Here is a 21,549-nt window from a genome sequence, read left to right as displayed (position 1 = left end):
CAGCTCGCCTAGGATTGATGAGGACATTGTTAGCATTTGGGACACCACGTTTAGCAGAGACAGGTCTTTGAGCGGGTTATCAGCAGATCCGACGCAGAGAAAGAGTCGTCCATAGGATTACTCTTCATTATCCCTGTGTTAGTTTTTTGTAGCATCAGATGTGATCTAGCTATGAAAATTGGTGGAGAGGCTAACGCACATGAGTTCTAAAGAACCCAGAAATCGTTTGGTGAAATTCCACCTGGCTTGTATTTTATTAAAATAATTAATATTTTTTATGGGGTTCCTAATTCTAAGCTTACGAAAATTAAAGCATTAATGGGTATTAATCAAAATATGGGTGAGAATGTTCTAGAAAGCAGATCAAGTCAAGTTTTTTAATCTTAGCCTTTGATTAGAGACTTAATCTCGGTCATTGAAGTATATGAAGGAGGCTTAGGGTTCATTTAGAAATATACCGAGAGAACGAATTGATCTAGAGTTCGAACTTTTTGGGGCTTGGAAGCTGAGAAATTCGAGCTAAGTGATCATTTTGCAGCAGAGGGGCAGGGATAGTTCGGGAATACTGGGCAAAGAGGCGCAGAGTGAAGCATAAAAACTATGGCTGAAGTATGAAAACTAACAGCTTGGAAACTTTAATGTAAAAATACACACAAGTATTTAAAATAATAATTTATTAATATATATAAAATGTATAAGTGATATGAATGTTACAATGAAGCCCTACTTTTATACCTAAGCAGGTGACCTTTCATGATTAGGCATGTGTTTTACACACGCCTTTTCACTTAACTTAATGACTATTTAACATAATCAATTTTTGATTATTTAATATTTACATTTATTTATTTTATTTATTTGTTATGAATTATATTCATAACATAGCCCCTTCCTTCAGAAGCTTTGTCCTCAAAGCTTGTTGATGAAAGGACTTGATCTCTTATCTGCCATGAATGTCTTCTTTTCACTTGGCTGCTAATACTTTCTTCATTTGGCTATGTCATTGGTAGCTCATTTTCTATGTTTCGCTAGTAACTCTGATTTGAATCCAGGGTTATCAATTTTTTATTTTTTTTAATTCTAAATTTTTTATTTATATATATTTTTTTAATAATAATTTTTTTTTAATAATAATATTTCAATATAGTTTTTTTTTTAATAATAGTAATAATAATATTATTTTAAATAATTAAATTAATTTAATTGTAACTATAGGATATATATATATATATATATATATATATATATATATATATATAACAATTAAATTAATTTAATAAAGCTTGATGGACCAATACTACCAATTCACACCGTTTGACCGAAATTAATACACAAATGTTATTGTTTGGGACATTGAACTGCGGATAGCGTTTTCACAAGTAGTGTCAGTTGTGGGACTGAGGAGTTGACTGGGCAACAGATATAGCAAGGCACTGACCATAGGGCACAACGTGTTGTGTGTTGTTGCCGAAAGTCGAAAACTTCGTTGGCGTTTGAGGCGATGATAAAAAATGGCAGCCAGGAGACCACATGGAGTTTGCAGGTAGCGGGGAACTGGCCACAGGGCCGATGTGTTGTGTGATGTTGCCGTGGTGTAGGAGCAGAGAATGGTGGAGTATTGATGCTGATGGAATAGACCACGCAGCAGAGAAAGCGAGGGGAGACGTTGGTAATTGAGGTGCAACGGGGACAATGACAAGCAATGTCAGGACCGTGGAGAATGGGTTATGATACAGTGGCAGGCCGATGGCAGCGTGTGTAGAACGGAAAACAACAGCGAATTGGACGAAAGGTTTTCAACGACGGTGTTGGATGTTGGACGTGGAGCCATATGTGAATCGCGGCTAGGGTTTGGATGGAGAGGAGGATGGTGGTGACTGTAGAGTGGTTTCGATCTTTGTGGAGGAAGTAACGGAGCTTGACATTGCTCTACTAACATGAGCACCATACAGCTGGACATTAGGTTTTGATAACGACATCTGCATTTTATCTTGACTGCCCTCGTCAATTTCTATGATAGCTGGATTAGAGCACTGCATGTACCTCATCATGCTAACTTCTTGAAACACCTTTCCATGACAATTTTCATCATGTGCACCACCTTTATTAGATTTAATAGATGACAAGAAGCCATTTAGTGAAGGAGATTGATATTGCAGCGGCCACTGAAACTGGCGCTGGCAAGATCTACAGGTTATCATCAGAGGAGTTATTGCAGCCTTAGAAATTTCTCTGGTTGCTTTTTCTTTCGAGAATCGAGCTTTATCAAGCTCTGCATGAGCCTGTTTTCTTATTTTCTTTGCTCGTTCAAGTTCTATATCTGCTAATTCCAGCTGCCTTTTGGCCATTTGATCGCATGCCAGTCTCATCACCAGCTGCTTTTGTTGTTCAATTTCCTCATTAACCCTGATCTCATTCTCCTCGAGTTTCTTTTCTGTGATCTCACTGCCGAGTCCAATGGATAGCTGCAACTGAGGAGAACTTTTTTCATCTGCTGGCTTTGAATATGGTTGAGGAAATTCAAAAGTTTCAGATGTGCCTTGTTGCTTGGAAGGCATAAGTTGAAGCTCTTGTCTTTGCTCCATTGAAGACCAGTTAGGATCTAGCCTTTCATTCTCGATGCCTCTCCCCATGGTTGTAATGCAAAGAGCAGTACTCTCAGTGGCATTAATGACTGTATTTCCATTGTTTATTCCAGTGAATGAGCAGGACATGGATAACTGATCATCATCATCAACCATTAGCACCATGTGAATTACATCCTGACTGTTGCATTGGCAACTCATTCGATGAATACCAATAACCTCTCTTTCACCTTCTTGATTGATATCATTCTCATCCACATCAAGATCAACTTCATCTGGATCATTTTCATATTCATCATTCTTGTCCATATCAAGATCAACTTCATCTGGATTTTCAACATTATAATCTTTTTGATCTATATCAGCTTCTCCTTGTTTGGTTTCACCATCGCTATCATCTTCCTTATTATCAATTTCTGTATAAGTCTCCTTAAAACATGTTGTAGCTTCGACACATGATTTTTCTAAACGCAGAAATACTTCTTGAATTTTATTAATCTGTTCAACGTAATCAGGATGTGAACGTAATGGCACATTGTGCGGCGAACAACGTTCAAAGACCTGCATGACTATATCATGTGCCATGGCTCTGATACCACTGAAGCATAAAAACTATCGCTGAAGCAAGAAAACTGATAGCTTGGAAACTTTAATGTAAAAATACACACAGGTATTTAAAATAATAATTTATTAGTATATATAAAATGTATAAGTGATATGAATGTTACAATGAGGCCCTGCTTTTATACCTAAGCAGGTGACCTTTCATGATTAGGCATGTCTTTCAAACATGCCTTTTCACTTAACTTAATGACTATTTGACATAATCAATTTTTGATTATTTAATATTTACATTTATTTATTTTATTTATTTGTTATGAATTATATTCATAACACAGAGCCACCAATGGAGATAGGGCAGCACCTAGAGGGACTGACATTAGGCCAGTTTGGGCCCACGCAGGCTTGACGCAGAGCCATAAGGGCCAGCACAGAAGCAAAGTTTCCTTCACGCAGAAATTTGGAACTGCCAGGGAGCTGCCAGAACAGTCGGTAGAGGTTGACGTAGAAGCTCCAAGAGGCAGAACAGATAGCACGGGCTGACGCAGAGCCTCTGAGGTTGAAGTAGGGCCTACGCAGGGCCAGTGTAAAGATAGCCGGGGGTTTGCCAGTTCTGTTGTTGGATCAACCGAAAACTGGCGGGTGAAGTGAGCTAATCTCACTCAATTTTTCTCCATTATATTTTTCTCTGTAACTAGATTGTCAGGAGGGTATCCAGTATTGTATTCAGAACTACTGCTTAATAATATAAAACCCTCAAAGCTGCTGCACCAGTTTTCCTGCATTGGGTTTTTCTGAGGACTATTTTGTCCAAAAATAACAGTGTCTTATGTATCTTGTTATTTGCTCAGTTTGTTGTTTCATGTAATCAAATTAAATTGGTGTAGGTAGCAGAAGTAATTTACTTCAGTATTTTTCAGAAAATAACTTGATAATGTATATTAAAATCAAGTAGGAGAAGTAAATTCAGTTTTGTTGCAGTAGGGGTTCATTGAGTATAGGAATCTTCACATGGTATCAGAGGATTGATTTTGAAACAGGAAGAGCAGATCCAGCACTGAGCAGAGAAGCCAATAGTTGCATTTGACACAATTCGAATCCCCTTGCCGGGAAAGCCGAGATTCTGAGGAATTCTCTCTCTGAGAGAGTCGACAGAGAGGTATGATTTTCGGTTCGTGAGCTTGGAGAGGCAAAGGGAGTGACACAAAGCCTTAGCGTAGTGCTTGAAGGGCGCAGTTTCTATCAGGGTAGAAGTATGTTGGAAAAGAGCGAAGACATAGAAGGGGAATTGTCTCCTCAAAGGACATTTTCGCCAAAAGTTCGAATTTTTCACTTGTCGAGCAGCAGACCAGTGTTGCGCAGTGACTAGAGGAGTCAATTCGACAGTTTGGGTGAGATGGCATCACATGGGCTTAGACATCAGGATAGGTTGGAAGGAGCTTCCAACTATGTCATATGGAAGACCAGAATCTTAGTTATTCTGGAGGAGTACGATCTTGAAGCTTACGTCAAGAGTGTTGTGGTTGTTCCCGTGGATAATGACTAGAAGAAGCAGTACAAGGTCAAGCAAGCAAAGGTGAAGAGGTACATACTCAATGGAGTTCGAGATCATGCGGTCTCACACTTGCAGGGCAAAGATACAGTCCATGAAATGTGGGAAGCTTTGTCTTTCATTGTATGAAGGTTCTTCCGAACAGCGGAAGATGTACTTAGAACAAAAGTTGCAGTGGACATTGACGCAGAAGAGAGAAGGGGTTAACTCCTATCTTCAACGTCTTCAAGACACCAGAGACCAGCTTGCTGTAGTGGGGTCTACTCCTCAGTCTATCGTGATGGTAAGGACAGCCCTAAATGGAGTCTTGGATGAATGGAAAGTCTTCATCCAAAGTATATTGGGCAGGGAAATACTACCTTCATGGGAGGAGATGTGGGCAGCCCTTCAATGGGAAGAATTAAGGAGGGATCTGGTTAAGGTCAACCTCAATGGCAACAGTGGGAGTGGCACGAAGACCAAGGAGGAGGAGGAGAACACAGCTCTAGCATCAAAGGGACAGCAGAAGCAGAAGTGGAAGAAGGACATTTCGAAGGTGAAATGTTTCAGATGTGGCAAGATGGGCCACTTTGCATCTCGGTGTCCTTTGAAGCAAAAGGCTAAGGATGAGAAACATGATCCTAAGGCTACTCCTGGAAAAAATGACGAAGATGAGTTTGCCATGACTGCCCACACATCTCCAGGAGGGAAATGGGGCGATATAGAACTGTAGTCGGCAGGACTACATGTGGGCAGGATCCTTGAGGAACCCACCTCTTGGATCAATTCCTTGCTACAGGAGCCCGAGATTCAGCGATAACGAGATGGACTTAGTGTCAGATGATGTAGTGGGTTGGTTGGACACAGTTAGTTCAGTGATTTTGGGTGTTAGTTCAGTTGCTTCTCTCAACAACTGAGCTGCAGTACGAATGCAGTGTTAGCAGTGGCAGTGCTAGCAGCATAGCAGATGCAGCGTTTGAGAGGGCACTGTAGTACAGATGCAGCAGTGGCAGTGGCAGTGTCATGGGCAGTAGTACAGTAGCAGCAGTAGTAGCACAGTGTTGATGGCAACAACAGTGCAGAAAGGAGATGCTTCAGAGACAAAGCAGCATGCAGTTGGACATTGTTGCTAAAGCACATTCCTGGCTAAGAGGGAGTGTTAGTTTTTCGTAGCATCGGATGTGCTATAGCCATGAAAATTGGTGGAGAGGATAAGGCACATGAGTTCTAAAGAACCCAGAAACCGTTTGATGAAATTCCACCCGGATTGTATTTTATTAAAATAATTAATATTTTTAATGAGGTTCCTAAGTCTAAACTTAGGAAAATTAAAGTATTAATGAGTATTAATCAAAATATGGGTGAGAATGTTCTAGAAAGCGGATCAAGTCAAGTTTTTAATCTTAGCTGTTGATTAGAGACTTAATCTTGGTCGTTGAAGTCTCAACTAGAAAAGTATAAGGAAGAGGCTTGGGGTTCATTTAGAAATATACCGAGAGAATGAATTGATCTAGAGTTCGAAATTTCAAGGTCTTGGGAGGTTGAGAAATTCGAAATAAGTGATCATTCTACAGCAGAGGGGCAAGGATAGTTTGGAAATATTGAACAGAGAGGCAGAGAGCCACAAGTGGAGACAGCACAGCACCTAGAGGGATTGACGTTGGGCCAGTCTGGGCCCACGCAGGCTTGACGCAGAGCCAAAAGGACTAGTGCAGAAGGGAAGCTGCCTTCACGCAGAAATCCGGAACTGTCAAGGAGCTACCAGAACAACCGAGAGAGGTTGACGCAAAAGCTCCAAGAGGCAGAAGAGACAGTGCAAGACTGACGTAGAGCCTCTGAGGCTGACGCACAGCCAGCGTAGAGATAGTCGGGGGTTTGCCAATTCTTCTGCCGGATCAGTCGAAAACTGTCGAGTGAAGTGAGGTAATCTCACTCAGATTTCTGCCATTATATTTTTCTCTATAACTGGATTGTCGGGAGGGCATCCAACATTGTATTTAGAACTACTGCGTAATAATATAAAACCCTCAAAGATGCTACATCGGTTTTCCCGCATTGGGTTTTTCCGGGGATTATTTTGTCCAAAAATAATGGTGTCCTATGTATCTTGTTCTTTGATCAGTTTCTTGTTTCATGTAATCAAATTAAATTTGTTAGGTTGCAAAAGTAATTTACTTCACTATTTTTCAGAAAATAACTTGATAATGTATATTAAAATCAAGTAGGAGAAGTAAATTCAGTTTTGTTGCATTAGGGATTCATTGAGTATAGGAATCTTCACACCCTGCAGACTCTTTATCATACCCTTGGGGACCTACCCAACCATCATCCTCCAGTGTTGCTTACATTTGCATAGCCTTGGGTTGCTGCCCCTCAACGCTCTCAGTTTAGGCAGCAAGACATGGGAGGCCCACCCTAGGCAGTTGGATGAGACACCACGTGTCATGGGCGGGCATGAGACTCTCTAGTTGAGACATTTGGTGGATGCACGAGCTTACGGATACAGGCTTAGGGATCGCGTGGCTTATTGTCGAGGTAGCATATGTTCCACCCCTAGGCTCACACTTGGGAAGGTGATTGCAAGGGAGCTGCATGATGCATTTTTGGCGAGAGAGTCTGAGGCGTTACAGGAGCCTGAGGGATAATGGATGGTAGACTTTGTCTACAGGAGGGTGTCCAGACTCCAAGCAGTGTCTAGCCGTATCATTAGGTGTTTGGATAGCAGATTTCACTGCATGGGTTGGTAAGAGTAGGGCCAATTGGCATACTTGGGACAAATTCTTAATACTTGGGGTTCGCTTATAGTATACATACTAGGGTCAGAGATGAGGGTCGGATGGCCTCTAGCGAGTAGCAGTGCTTCACAGTGACAACCCGTGAGGAGTGAGAGTTGTGAGCTCCTAGTATGGTTGGGAAATCCAAGGACCCGGTTGGCGAGTGGATCACCACACTTCTCGATGGGCAAGGTTACGATGGAGGGTAATCCAATTCCTTCCCAGGCTGACACATGGGGAGTCGCTAAGACCTTCATCATATGGCAAGGTCAGTTGTTGTTCTGGATCGAGGCTAGTCATGGAGTGGGGGACTTGAGCATTGCTGAGTTGCCCTTGCAGGTTGGGGCATAGCGCTGATCGTGATGGATATAGTGGCCAAGCGTTACCAGAGAGGAGGATCTGGTACAAGCATGTTGAGCATTCAAGCAGGGGTGTCACGATGTCAGTAGGATAGGTTCATTCTACGACAGGCAAGGTATTCTAGCATAGCAAGGCTTAGCAGTTCAGCCACCCATAGAGGTGAGCTGGTTTTACAGGGGTAGGTCATCCAGATCTTCCATGGGGTTTTAGTGATTTGTCGATGGTGTGGGCACTTCACTAGTGTGGCAGGGTGATCAGCAAGAGGAGATCAGGGGAAGATCAGGCAGACAGGGGTTCAATCCCACAGGGATTGGATTGCATCTTCAAGAGTCCAATCCTAAGATACACGAGGGGGATTCTTTGATAAAGTAGTTTCATGAGGAGATGATCAGGATTTTATACTACCATGATGCTCTACGTAGTGGTAGTATGCAGGGGGCGTCTGGTGCTTAGCTGAGCTGGACAGCGAGGGGAGCAAGGGATGCCTCACACTGATCAGGATGGCTTGGGATCCTGGCAGGACAGGTCAGAGACCAAGGATGACTGGGTGGTACATATGGAACCCCGATATTGTGTGCAGTGATTGTTTGCGTCAACTAATTAAAAGGGTGCTTGTTTAGGCATTGCTTGAGGACAAGCAATTTTTGGTGGGAAGGATAGTAATATCCACAAATTAATTAATTTTGTTAAGAAGAATTTCTGTTTTTTGCAATTTTGGCAATTGGGAGATATTTTAGCAGACAACTTAGGAGAATGGATAAATCAAAGACTTGATTTTTGGGTAAAGAGAAGGACCCATTTTAGAAAAAAGGGGAAAATCATGGAGTTGTTGGAATGTGAGGGGGCCACCCCTCAATAAATACGCACCCCCTGAAGGAAAAATCGATTTTGCTAAGGGAGGTCAAAATATTTGGTGGAGGGACCCATAAGGGCTGGGAAGGCAAAAAATATAAATAGGAGGATGAGGGCAATTATTGGGGACTTTTGCTAATTTGATAATTACACCATTGTGTTCTAGGCTTCTAGCTTTTCAGTCGAGAGGAATTCTCACCCTTTCTTTGGTAGACCATGAGTGCCACCCTAGGGAGGCTTTGCCATAATTTCTTAGAGGCTTGGGGGAGCAGTTTCAGGTGGCACAAGTTTCCCTTGCATCAGCCTGGATGCAAAAAAGAAGCCACGCAGACTTGTGGGAGAGCATTCCAGTAGTGAGATCAGTGAGCTTTTACAGGTCCATTCCTTAACCACTTTGCAGAGAATTTCTAGGGAGTTGCAGCCTTTAGGAGTGTGCCTTGCCCAGGTCAAATTTCCTTTACAATGGCCTACGCAGTAGTTGTCTTGGGTTGTGCAGTTTTTGGAGGAGATAATTGTGGGGAAGACTTGCTTGAGGAATTTGGGGCTGAATTGAGTTAGGGGTGTGAGAAGGTGGATTAGGGAGATTTCTCAGCCTTTTTGAGGGGTTGCAGAGGCAAGTTTTCTGTAGGCCGTAATTTTCTAGCAGTGTAGGAGCTCATAGAATTTCGGGGTGATTTTGGAGCATCACAACTAAACCAAACCCTTTCGGGGTTTTTCTGGGTTTTTGGAGGAGAGCCCCAAATTAATTTGGTGGAATTATTTGGGCATTTTTGGAGGCTCAAACAAGGGTTCCTTTCAGCTAGTAGTGCAGAGATTCCAGGGCCAGCACAATACCTTCTATAGGAGTTGTTTCACCTGGGATTGTCTAGCTTACCCTGGCAGAAACAGGTGCACACATTTCATCCATTGTACTCCTCTTTATATATAACAAAATGACTGAATTTTGGCGCAATTCCAGAGTAAATTCTGGGTTTTTAATGGCTTTTTGAATATTTTTATTTGCATGTGTATTTTTGCTCAATATCGTTGTCAATTTTCCTATTAGGAATATTACATCCTTGCTTCTCATTGGTTATTTATTTAGAGCACTTGTCGTCATTGAGATTGCTAATCAAGTGATTTATTTGGGCACTCTACTGATATTGTTTCAATCTTACATTGTTTTAATTGAAATTGCTCCTAATATTTGTTGAAAAATGTAACTAGTGTCGGTCTTCATAAGTATATTTCAAATGAATTTGTCAAAAGAAAGAAAAAAGAATTTTATTATAAAAGAAATTGAGTTATTAAAGCATGGGTTTCATGCTTGGGTCAATGGTTTTTAGGTCAAAGCCTTCATTGTAGGCTTCTAGGGTTTATGTCAAAAGTCCTAGTCCTTGTCATCATGTAAAAAACCCTTCTTGGGCTTCATCTATCAAAAAAGAAATTAATTTTAACATAAAATAGTTCTTTTAGGTCTCCAACAAATTGGCCGCAAGAAGGACAAGTCGGCCTCATTAAGGGAATTCAACCTCACGGATTCACTATATAAGGGTAGCAACTTGACCTCATTTGGAGCACACTCACTAATGTCCGATCTACAGTAGCTAGAAGCAGTAAGAGAGTGCGAAATTCAAGGAAGGAGGAAGACCTAGCGAAGGAGAAGGAAGACTTTATCAAGCAAAAGGAAGTCGAAATTTTCTCTCTCTTTGTGTCACATGTGCGAGGGAGCTATAGTTGCAGGAGAGCCGAAATTATGGACTATTGTTGAGTTGAAGCTACTAGATAAGAGGAAACTACTGAAGTTTGCATAACCATCTTCAAAGGTTGACTCGGTGGAGGAGGTAGGTCTTTTGGTCTAGTCTTAAGGTCTTGGTCTATGCAAATTTTATTAGTGGAAGATTTTGACTGGGTTTTCCCCTAGAGAGGGGTTTTAGCCCTAGTTGAGTGCCTACATCTGGTGTTGTTGATCTTCATGTTTTGTTTTGATGATTGCTTGATGAAAAAAAGATAAAAGACGAAAATGAAGAAAGTTATTAAGTTACAAGAATATCACAAGTAATTATCAACATAAGAAAATATTTATGCCTTTCCAATTTTCTAAGAAAATTTCTCTCTATGTACTTCGTATTGAACATCATAAGCATCTAATCATTTAACGGAAAGTACTTATTCAGCCATCTAAATAATCTCATTTAAGGCAATCAATCATAACTTGCACTTCATCCTAGGATTAATTGTGCATTAATCAATGTACCTCCAAGCTTATGCTTGGTTGATAGAAAGATAGGACCACCTTTCTCACCTAGCTTGTAAAGTTTAGACCTTCACTTCTGGTTACCACGATGACCTTACAATCGTCAGGGCCACAGTCCCTGTAGTGTCGGAGGCATTCACGTGGTTAGAACTCCAGGGGAGGTATCGTTAATAAAGCCATAGGTTTCTTCCCCTAAGTTTCTCTCCATAACCTACATTCGAGACTAACTCCAAAACAATTGAGAGAAAGGATTCACTTAGAATAGGCTTTTAATATAAAATTAGCCAAGAGTTTGCATTTCACTTAGTTCTAGGTGTCACATCTCATATAGGATAGTTTCCATCCTAGCAGTGACTGTTCATCCAGTAACTTGATATCTAAATTCTCATTGTGCAAGTAATTTGACTCCTACGGCACTGGTTGTTAGTTTTTGTAGCATCAGATGTGTTCTAACCACAAAATTTGGTGGAGGCTAGAATACAAGAGATCTCCAAAACCCAGAAATCGTTTATGGAAATTTCACCTAGAGATGACTTAATTAGATTATTAACCAATTTTTAAATATTTCCTAAGTCTAAACTTAGGGAATATGGTTAATTAATCATAATTAAATAAGTCAAGGTGTGAATAATCTAGAAACTCAAACGAAGAGACTCCAAGATGATCCTAACCATTGATTAAGATTTAATCTTGGTCGTTGGTGCTCCAACAGTGGATTATAAGAGGACGTCAATGGGCACTTGGAGAAATTACTTCTGTAGTTCGATTTTCTTGGCAGATCGATATCCAAAGAGCAGTAGCAGCTGCCAGAGAGCCAGAGATCGAAGCAAGGTCAGTGAGGGCCAGAGCCAGTGAGTCCGGAGGAATATTTTCCAGATCTAAAAAGGCAGCAGCAAGGGGCCGAGTTATTCCCAGTGAGGCAGCACAGAGGATTGCGCAGTTGCTTTAGAAGCAGTTCGATTTTGCTGGAGAGAAATTTGTTTTCAGTTCCAGAGGTCGGGCAGAGTTCTGAAGAAGCAATTTCCTCAGTAGAGACAAGCAAAACGACTTCATCAGAGGTCGTTCAGAGGCTAGACGTCAAAGGGTCTGTGCAGAGTAGCACATAGGCTGAAGCAGAGAGTCCAAAAGGACAAGTTTCTAAAGAGAATTCATGTCAGGGTCGCTTGTGGAAGAAGGGTAATTTCCCTTAAATAATTTTGGCCACATTTACTCGTTGTTTGGATTGCCAGTTGGCATCCATAGATTGTATTATGATTTCATTGTTGCATAATAAAATAAAACCCTCATCTGTTGCACCAGTTTTCTCGCATTGGGTTTTCTTGGGGACTTTTGTCCAAAAACAACGGTGTTAATTTTTATGTGTGTGTGCTAGCATTTCTTAGTTCCAACAGGTTAAAATTGGCAACTAGGGCCAAACTCCATGTGGGTCATCTTGTTAATGGCAGTTGATATTTTTCTTGGATCCCTCTCATCGAGAGGTGTAGGATTGATCTAAAGATTATCCGATTCCGATAAGTATTCATGGAGATATGAATTTATTTGTGTTATGGGACAATTCATCAAGGTCGGCCAACAACCAAATAAACCCCACTTGTGCTCAACGTTTTATAGTATAAATAAAGGAGGACTTCAAGTCATTTAGACAATAATCTTCTTGGTGATCTCTTCCTCTCCACTTGTCTTTGGGTTTTGGTGGGAGCAGAGACCTAAAGAGGATACGCTGCCCTAGAGGATGCCCTATCCTATACAGTGTTATGAAGGTGCCTTCTACGCAGCCCTAAAGGAGGAATCTTGGAGCTGCCCTAGCCGCAGCAAGGAAGATAAGCTAGCGAGGGTTTGAAGGACGTTGGAAGTCATCTCCAAGTGCTACTAGGAGAAGCCTTCTATAGGTTGTCTAAGGAAAACCTATACGCTGTCTAGAGAAGGTCTCCACAAGCCCTAGCCGCAGTCCAACAAGTGCCACAAGCTATGCCCTAGACGCAGTCAAGGAGGAGGCCAAATACAAGCCCTAACCACAAACAGTAAGAGTCAAGGAACAACGTGGAAGAGGGCTGCTACAAGAGACCGAGTTTGGAAGTCTTAAGGCTGAAACTAGGGCCAAAAGGATAGGTTGAGTAGAAGATGAGTAAAACGTTGGCTGTTTGGGCACATTTGGAGGCCGTATGCTACAGCAAGGTTGTGTGGTAGGCTGCAGGCCATACCACCACAACAAAGAAATAGCATAGGCTGTTTTGCTGTCATATACCCTAAGGCAGCAACCTAGTAAGGGAGGAATTCACCTTCAGCAAGCCGCTGTCTTCCAAGGTTTGTTTGGGGCAGCTTGGAGAAGATCAAGGCCACAAGTATGTGCCCCAAACCAATTTGTCACTAACAGTCAACAGCAAACTAGATTGGACAAGCATGGATGCTGCTATCTATGTATGAGGGATGTTAGATCTGTCTTGATGATGAAGGTTGTCCCATATTCCATCCTACATAGAAAACAGAGATTCTTAACTATGAACCAATACAGTCCATGATAAGATGTGACAGCAAGGTGACCCATGAAGTATACATTGATAATGCAGCAAGATGCATGGGAAGCATGATAGCAGCAATGGTACTTGGTGTAGCAAGTACATGGTGCTGCAAACACATTGGGACAGCATGGCACGGCAATGCTACAATGGGACAACAGCAAGCACAGTATTGCAAACACAATGGGACAGCATGGCAAGCATGGTGCACTAAGCACATTGGGACAGCTGTATGTTAAGCAAGGTACAGCAGGCACATGGTGGCAAGCATGGTGCAGCAATCACAATGGGACAGCAAAGGTACATGATGCAGTACAGTGATGGGTACAGTCATGATTGGTAAAGCATGATGAGATGCAACATAGTAAAGATGGGTGCAGCACGGTGAGGTGCAGCACATGGAATGCAGCACAATGATAGGTGAAGGAGTCACCTTGGAGAATCAGTTGAAGCAGCATGTCTTCAACTGATCTCATGTAGAGATGATCTATTCTCTTATCTAGAAAGTCAAACTATTGACTTCTGTTGTAAATGTACTATCTCTCTCTCTCTCTCTCTCTCTCTCTCTCTCTACTGAACTATTGAAGAACATAGAAGAATTGATCAAGGGTTTCCCCACACTAGGGTTTTTCCCTGGCTAGCGCCACATCTTGTGTCCTCTTGTCTTGGCTTGTCTTCTGTGATTTATGTTTATGTTCTATCTGTAGTTTACTCTAATGCTAATGTGATTGCTAATCTGGAAGAGATATTGAGCTAACTGTGAAAATTGAAATAAATTTCTCTAAGCATAGAACATACCTAAATTTAACATGGTATCAGAGCTGAGGTGAAGACAATGCCCAAGCAAGAGTGAAAGAGCAATCACCGAAGACAGTTGGGAAAGGACAAAAGGATCAATGGATTCCTCATCCCTCTTCAAATTCACCAAGGGTGAAATCTATGTTACTTGGGAGCGGGAGCGGGAGCGACCATTTTCAAAAGCTCCCGGTTTGGGAGCGAATCCCGGAGCGATTTTTAAAAAATATATATATATTTTATATTTTTTAATTTTTTATACATATATGTCAACAAAAACATGTAAAATGATGAATTAGATATAAAAAACATAAAAAAACATAGATTGAACCATTAACAACAATCATCTAGAAGTTATAATCTTCATCAACCACGTCTGCAAGTTAGTAACATAGTAACATACAACATATTGAGTCTCATGATTCATCAATCTTAAAGTTTCAAGCTTTCAAAATTCAATATATAACATTTATCATCATTGATCACCAAAGTTGTACTCGTAAGCTAAGTGTAACCATTACAACAAATAATATCTAACATGAAATGAAATGTTATAAAATGAAATGAAATGAAACAACTTTCAACTTTCATGAAGCATCATATTCATAATTCATTACTAATGAGTTATAATTGCCAACTTCAAACTTAAATTGTCATATATTGTTTAAATAAATATCATAATAAATATGAAAGAGTCAATAGTTATAAAAGCTACTAGAAACTAGAAAAGATAAGTAAATCTATTATCCATTTCTTATGCTTGGGCCTCTTGCCACCACGAGAAATGTCTAATTTTTTAGTCTTGTTGCAAAATCAGGATCTTTGTCATTAATATCACCCTCCAAGCATTAATATCCAGAGGTATCTTTGTCATTACCTTTGTATCTGTATAGGGATCTTTGTCATTAATATCACCCTCTAAGCATTAACATAAGATAGAAAAAGCATAGCATGTCAAGTCAGGATTTTGTTTGAGAAATGCGTACATTTTTAGGAGGGTCATGATAGAGGAGTTCGACAACCAATGTCACTAACATGAAGGTACATAGAGGGATTGGTGCTCTTGATTAAATACGAGTTCCATACCCTAATACATGACAAAATTCAATGGAAACATTGCAATCCCCCAATCCTGAAATCCTGAAAAACTGAGAAGTCTGCTGGATTTTGAATGAAATCTAAAATTGTACTTTCTCCATATGAAATCCAATGAGGACGAAACCACTCTCAAACATCCTGAGTCATTTCATGGTAATGTTAAAAATTTAAGTAAAAGGATGAAAATGAATATTAAGGAGAATGTCACTTTTACTTTAAGAATTTAACATTACCATGAATAGCATATCAATACTAGGGCCTAGACTTGATCATTAAGCTGCCCCACTCAAAAACTATTTGTTTCTTTCAAAAAAAATTGCATTTCAAACATTACTACAAAAAAAATGCAAAAAAGGCAAAACGCTCCCGAAAAGGCAGGGAGCGAAAAATGTTTTAGGGAGCACGCTCCCGACCCACTCCCGAATCGCTCCCGCCCGGAGCACGGATGGGAGCGGGAACGCGGGGGGGGGGGGGGCGCTCCCCCGCAACATAGGGTGAAATCGAAGCAGAGAATATTATCAAAATAGCATAGTGGAAGCTTCTGATAGCCTACCTAAAGATCACTTCAATGAGAAATTTGGATCTAAGGATGGAAGGAAAGGCAGATGCCTTGGTTATAATAAGTTCGGCCATTATGCGAAGGAGTGTCTAAATGGCAGGGACACATCACTTGATGATGATGACAATCATTCCTAGGACATCTTCAATGATCAAAGGAACGACAGTGCAGGTCATCAAGGTAATGGCTGACTCTTCAAGAAAGCAAGGAACCCCAGGTATGAAGAATCAAATGTTGTTTCTGATAAGATAAAGAAGTGATTGGCCCTCTCCTTCAGATTCTTTGGGAATCTGGCTTATTTATTGTAGTGCTTCAAGGCACTCCATCGAATAGAAGGGTGCTCTCTCTAATTTGGTAGAGATAGAAACAATCGTGGGATTATACTTGGAGCCGATGCCACCTATTCTAGAAAGGGTGTAGGGAATGTTACCCCTCAACTGAATGAGAGTAACTCGATTCACTTACAGAATCTCTTTTATATACCTGATCACAAGAAGAACCTAGTGTCCATTTCGGCAATGGAAGTCAAAGGTTTCAAGGTGGCATTCATCGATGGAAAGGTACATGTTATAAAAATAAAATTTTCTAAGATGATTTTGAGTTCAGGGTTGGCAATTTGTATCAAGTTGTAGGATGGTCCATTGGGGACCATATTAGCTGACACATCTGATCTATAGCACCGGAGGTCTACTTATGGGGCCCTACCCGATGTGAGTCAAATGATGACTGGGATGCCTGAATTCAAAAGGAGCATGAAGGTACATGTCTGAGATGTACCGAAGGAAAATCTCACAAGGGGACCATTCCCCTCATGTAGCAGGTCCACAGGTTTGGAACAACTCAAGGAGGTTTGAGATTCATGATTGGGAATCTCATGTATACATGTGGAAGAAAGCCCTCTATGGCTTGAAGTAAAACACCTCGAGCCTAATATGAGAGGATTGATCGCTGTCTGATGAAGCTGAGATTCACTAAAAGTGAAGCCGATCCATACCATTATTTGAAGGTTGTGGATGATAGACCTCTCATACTAGCACCTTCTAAGAAAAGACCTATTTCTGATAGGTGCAGACCCTCTCACTTGCAGAAGTAAGAGGGAGTTGGATTCCAGATATGGAATGGTAAACTGCAAGTCCGTGACTACCTCAAGGATCTTAACTTTCAGAAGTTATATGGTGGTGATGCTGAACCAGATTTGGGAAATGCCTCTGAGTTTCATAAACTCATCGGCATTGATGTTCTTGGTGAACTTTCGTCTGTATATATGCTTTGCAGTTAGCATGGTGAGCTCATATTTGGTTGAGCCTCACTAGATTGGTGCCAAGAATCTTCTGAGATATCTTCAGGGCACAATCTCTGATGGATTGAGATACACTGTCTGAAATATGACGCTGCATGATTATTTGAATGCTGACTGGGCAGGCAGTGTGGAGGATCGCTAGAGCACTTCTTAGTGTTGGTTCTCTCTGGATTCTACTTCGATATCATGGATGAGCAGGAAGCGGAAGTCGATTTCTATAAGCACCGCTAAGACCGTACACATAACTATGACTATGATATCGTATTAAGCTGCCTGGTTGTGAAAGCTCTTCAGTGAGATGTTTGTACACATGATGGATACCACCGTGATCTTCTGTGTCAACTAAGGGGGATTCGATTGTTGAGGAATCTTGTATTCGATGATTGCTCCAGCGAATAGACATCAGGTACTACCTAATCTGGGATATGGTACGTTGATGAGCGAGGAAGCTCCATCGCATTGAGACTGATGTACAGGTCACAGACACTTTGTCAAAGCCCTAGGGAAAGGTCAAATCTGTGATTCTCCCAAACGACTTGGAGTCATTGAGAGACCTTCGTATAAGGGTCCTACATGTTGCATGCATTGAGCTCTGGGACCTCTGGAGGGCTTGGGGTACTTACTAGAGCAACATACGACCACAAGGCAACTCACCCTCCCCTGGTGGTGAACTATGGAACAGGATGATTAGTTCTCCTATGGGTCGGGATGATTAGTTCTCCCGTAGCAACTATGGAACAGGATGATTAGTTCTCCTGTGGGCCGGGATGATTAGTTCTCCCGTCACAACTATGGAACAGGATGATTAGTTCTCATGTGGGCCGGGATGATTAGTTCTCCCATGGCCACTGTGGGACAGGATGACTCGTTCTCCTATGGACAGGATGATTAGTTCTCTTGTCAAGGCATCCTACCCATGCAGTCTGAGACTCATGGGAAGTACCTCTCATCTGATCAATGAGCAGGGAAATGGGGTTAGGGACCATAGTAGTACTATCAATGGACGCATCGTTGTATCTACCATACTCCCTATGCTAGGATGACCTCCATTGATTTGAGATCAATGTAATTGAACTGGGATCAATGTAACTAATCTGGGATCAGTATGAGTGGTTTGAGATGCTCTCTTGTAATATTGATCTGGGATCAATAAAACTGACTTTGGGTCAGTAAGAGTGGTATGCACACTCTCCTCAGATGAAACTAACTTTGGGTCAGTAGAGAATGGTATGAGACATTCTCGATCAATTCTTCTTTTTCATGGTTCAGCAGACCAGAGCTCAGGAGACCAGAGCAATGCAGGGCACTGATGGTAGAGATAGTACAGTCGGACATATGGATCAGCGGATGGAGTTCTCCCTAGTTGAGAGGGAGTGTTAAAATTGGAAACTAGGGCCAAACTCCATGTGGGTCATCTTATTAATGGCAGTTGATATTTTTCTTGGATCCCTCTCATCGAGAGGTGTAGGATTGATCTAAAGATCATCCGATTCCGATAAGTATTCATGGAGATATGAATTTATTTGTGTTATGGGACAATTCGTCAAGGTCGGCCAGCAACCAAATAAACCCCACTTGTGCTCAACGTTTTAGTATAAATAAAGGAGGACTTCAAGTCATTTAGACAATAATCTTCTTGGTGATCTCTTCCTCTCCACTTGTCTTTGGGTTTTGGTGGGAGGAGAGACCTAAGGAGGATACGCTACCTTAGAGGATGCCCTATCCTATACGCTATCATGAAGGTGCCTTCTACGCAACCCTAAAGGATGACTCTTGGAGCTGCCCTAGCCATAGCAAGGAAGATAGGCCAACGAGGGTTTGAAGGACATTGGAAGTCAACTCCAAGTGCTACTAGGAGAAGCCTTTTATAGGTTATCTAAGGAAAACCTATACGCTGTCTAGAGAAGGTCTCCACAAGCCGTAGCCACAGTCCAACAAGTGCCACAAGCTATGCCCTAGACGCAGTCAAGGAGGAGGCCAAATACAAGCCCTAACCGCAAACAGAAAGAGTCAAGGAACAGCGTGGAAGAGGGCTGCTACAGGAGGCTGAGTTTGGAAGTCTTAAGGCTGAAACTAGGGCCGAAAGGATAGGCTGCTAGGCTGAGTAGAAGATGAGTAAAACGCTGACTGTTTGGGCACATTTGGAGGAGGTCGTATCCTACAACAACTCTGTGTGGTAGGCCGCAGGCCATACCACCACAACAAAGAAATAGCATGGGCTGTTTTTCTGTCATATGCCCTAAGGCAGCAACCTAGTAAGGGAGGAATTCACCTTCAGCAAGCCGTTGTCTTCCAAGGTTTGTTTGGGGCAGCTTGGAGAAGATCAAGGCCACAGGTATGTGCCCCAAACCAATTTGTCACTAATAGTCAACAGCAAACTAGATTGAACAAGCATGGATGTTGCTACCTATGTATGAGGAATGTTCGATCTATCTTGATGATGAAAGTTGTCCCATATTCCATCCTACATAAAAAACAGAGATTCTTAACTATGAACCAATATAGTCCATGATAAGATGTGACAGCAAGGTCACCATGAAGTATACATTGATAGTGCAGCAAGATGCATGGGAAGCATGATAGCAACAATGGTACTTGGTGTAGCAAGTACATGGTGCTGCAAACACATTGGGACAACAGCATGGCACAGCAATGCTACAATGGGACAGCAGCAAGCACGGTGCTGCAAACACAATGGGACAACATGGCAAGCATGGTGCAGTAAGCACATTGGGACAGTTGTATGTTAAGCAAGGTACAGCAGGCACATGGTGGCAAGCATGGTGCAGCAAGCACATTGGGACAGCAAAGGTACATGATGCAGTACAGTGATGGGTACAGTCATGATTGGTAAAGCATGATGAGATGCAACATAGTAATGATGGGTGCAACATGGTGCAGCATGGTGAGGTGCAGCACATGGACGAGATGCAGCACAATGATAGGTGAAGGAGTCACCTTGGAGAATCAGTTGAAGTAGCATGTCTTCAACTGATCTCATGTAGAGATGATCTATTCTCTTATCTAGAAAGTCAAACTATTGACTTCTGTTGTAAATGTACTATCTCTCTCTCTCTCTCTCTCTCTCTCTCTCTCTCTGTTGAACTATTGAAGAACATAGAAGAAGAATTGATCAAGGGTTTCCCCACATTGGGGTTTGTCCCTGGCTAGCGCCACATCTTGTGTCCTCTTGTCTTGGCTTGTCTTCTGCGATTTATGTTTATGTTCTATCTACAGTTTACTTTAATGCTAACATGATTGCTAATCTGGAGAGATATTGAGCTAACTGTGAAAATTGAAATAAATTGCTCTAAGCATAGAACATACCTAAATTTAACACAACGCTATTTTATTTCCACAGCTTTTATTTTTTAAGGTTGCAGTGTGTTTATTTCGATGTTGTCGTAGCAATAAATTGAATAATTAATTTATCAGTTAAAAGAAATAATGTCAATTGCTGCAATAGGATTTCAATTTTGAAATTTTCACACTAGTCTCATACTTATGAAATTCTTAAATCTAACCAAGTTGTGCTAAATAATCTTAACTTGCCAATTATCTTCAACCAAGTTGCTATGCCATTCAGTTGTGTCTACCAAACTCATCGTTTCATCCATAGGGGCTATCCCCCTTAGCCTGCTATAGGGAGACAACTTAAACGGGAGGGTTGGCATTAGAGTGACAGCCCTTGGCATGAGCGTTGTCGCATTCATGTGTACAATTTGAGCGACAACACGTCCACTTCCTTTTATTGGCTGGAAAACAAGAAGGCCCACTACCAAGATGCATCGTCTCGATTTGGTAGCTAGGTGGTTCTGTCCCTCATTTAATTTATGTCACATGTCGAATCCAACCACACATCCTACGAAGAAAACTGATAACCAAATAACCAAATGCATATCAATCCAATTTCCATGTTGACAGCTTCAATCCGTATGCTGATTGGCTCTAATTTAATCAAGTAACAAGGCATTGTGAAATCAGCTAGAATAATATGAAGGTGGTTGTATTAACACATGTTCAAATGGCTTGGTGGTATGAAGGGAAGCTCAAGGTAAATCAACCCCATCAAATCATAAGGTAGGTCCATTGGTGGCAGCTCAAAAAAATGTGCCCATGTCATATAAATCCAATCCCCATGCAAAATAGGTGGTAACAGAGAACACAATTGTTCTTTTAGCAATGACATCAAGTACATATGAACAAAATCAATACCCTAATCTGCATCATACCTGCCTATAATGCGGATAGATGCCAATAAATCATCACCTTTCATCAAATCATGAGCCTGCATAAGAGATACATAACAAAGGAGGTCGCATAGAAGGAAATGTTGTTTGTTAACAAGGTATTCACTAAGCACTACAAAATGAAGTTGTACA

The 21,549-nt window shown here is 41.4% G+C and overlaps 1 protein-coding gene across 3 annotated transcripts in view; it reads right to left on the bottom strand.

The window, feature by feature from the left end:
• The window catches only part of LOC149259522 (neurochondrin family protein), a 411,338-nt gene that overhangs the window by 198,281 nt on the left and 191,508 nt on the right, over positions 1–21,549 (bottom strand). For all 3 annotated transcript variants that reach the window (XR_016257650.1, XM_089418637.1, XM_089418634.1), the window contains exon 11: positions 21,400–21,455. Coding sequence is in view for 2 of the 3 variants with exons in the window: in XM_089418637.1 (XP_089274763.1) it covers positions 21,400–21,455 (56 nt within the window). In the remaining variant the exon portion in view is untranslated. The remainder of the gene's footprint in view (positions 1–21,399; positions 21,456–21,549) is intronic.

The sequence above is a fragment of the Pinus tabuliformis genome, chromosome 6 (genome assembly GCF_031772625.1).
Source record: "Pinus tabuliformis cultivar Carrire ecotype Pingquan chromosome 6, CPIR1, whole genome shotgun sequence".
NCBI classification, from domain to species: domain Eukaryota; kingdom Viridiplantae; phylum Streptophyta; class Pinopsida; order Pinales; family Pinaceae; genus Pinus; species Pinus tabuliformis.
Note: the sequence above shows the minus strand (reverse complement) of the source record. Positions and strands in the feature narration are given on the sequence as shown.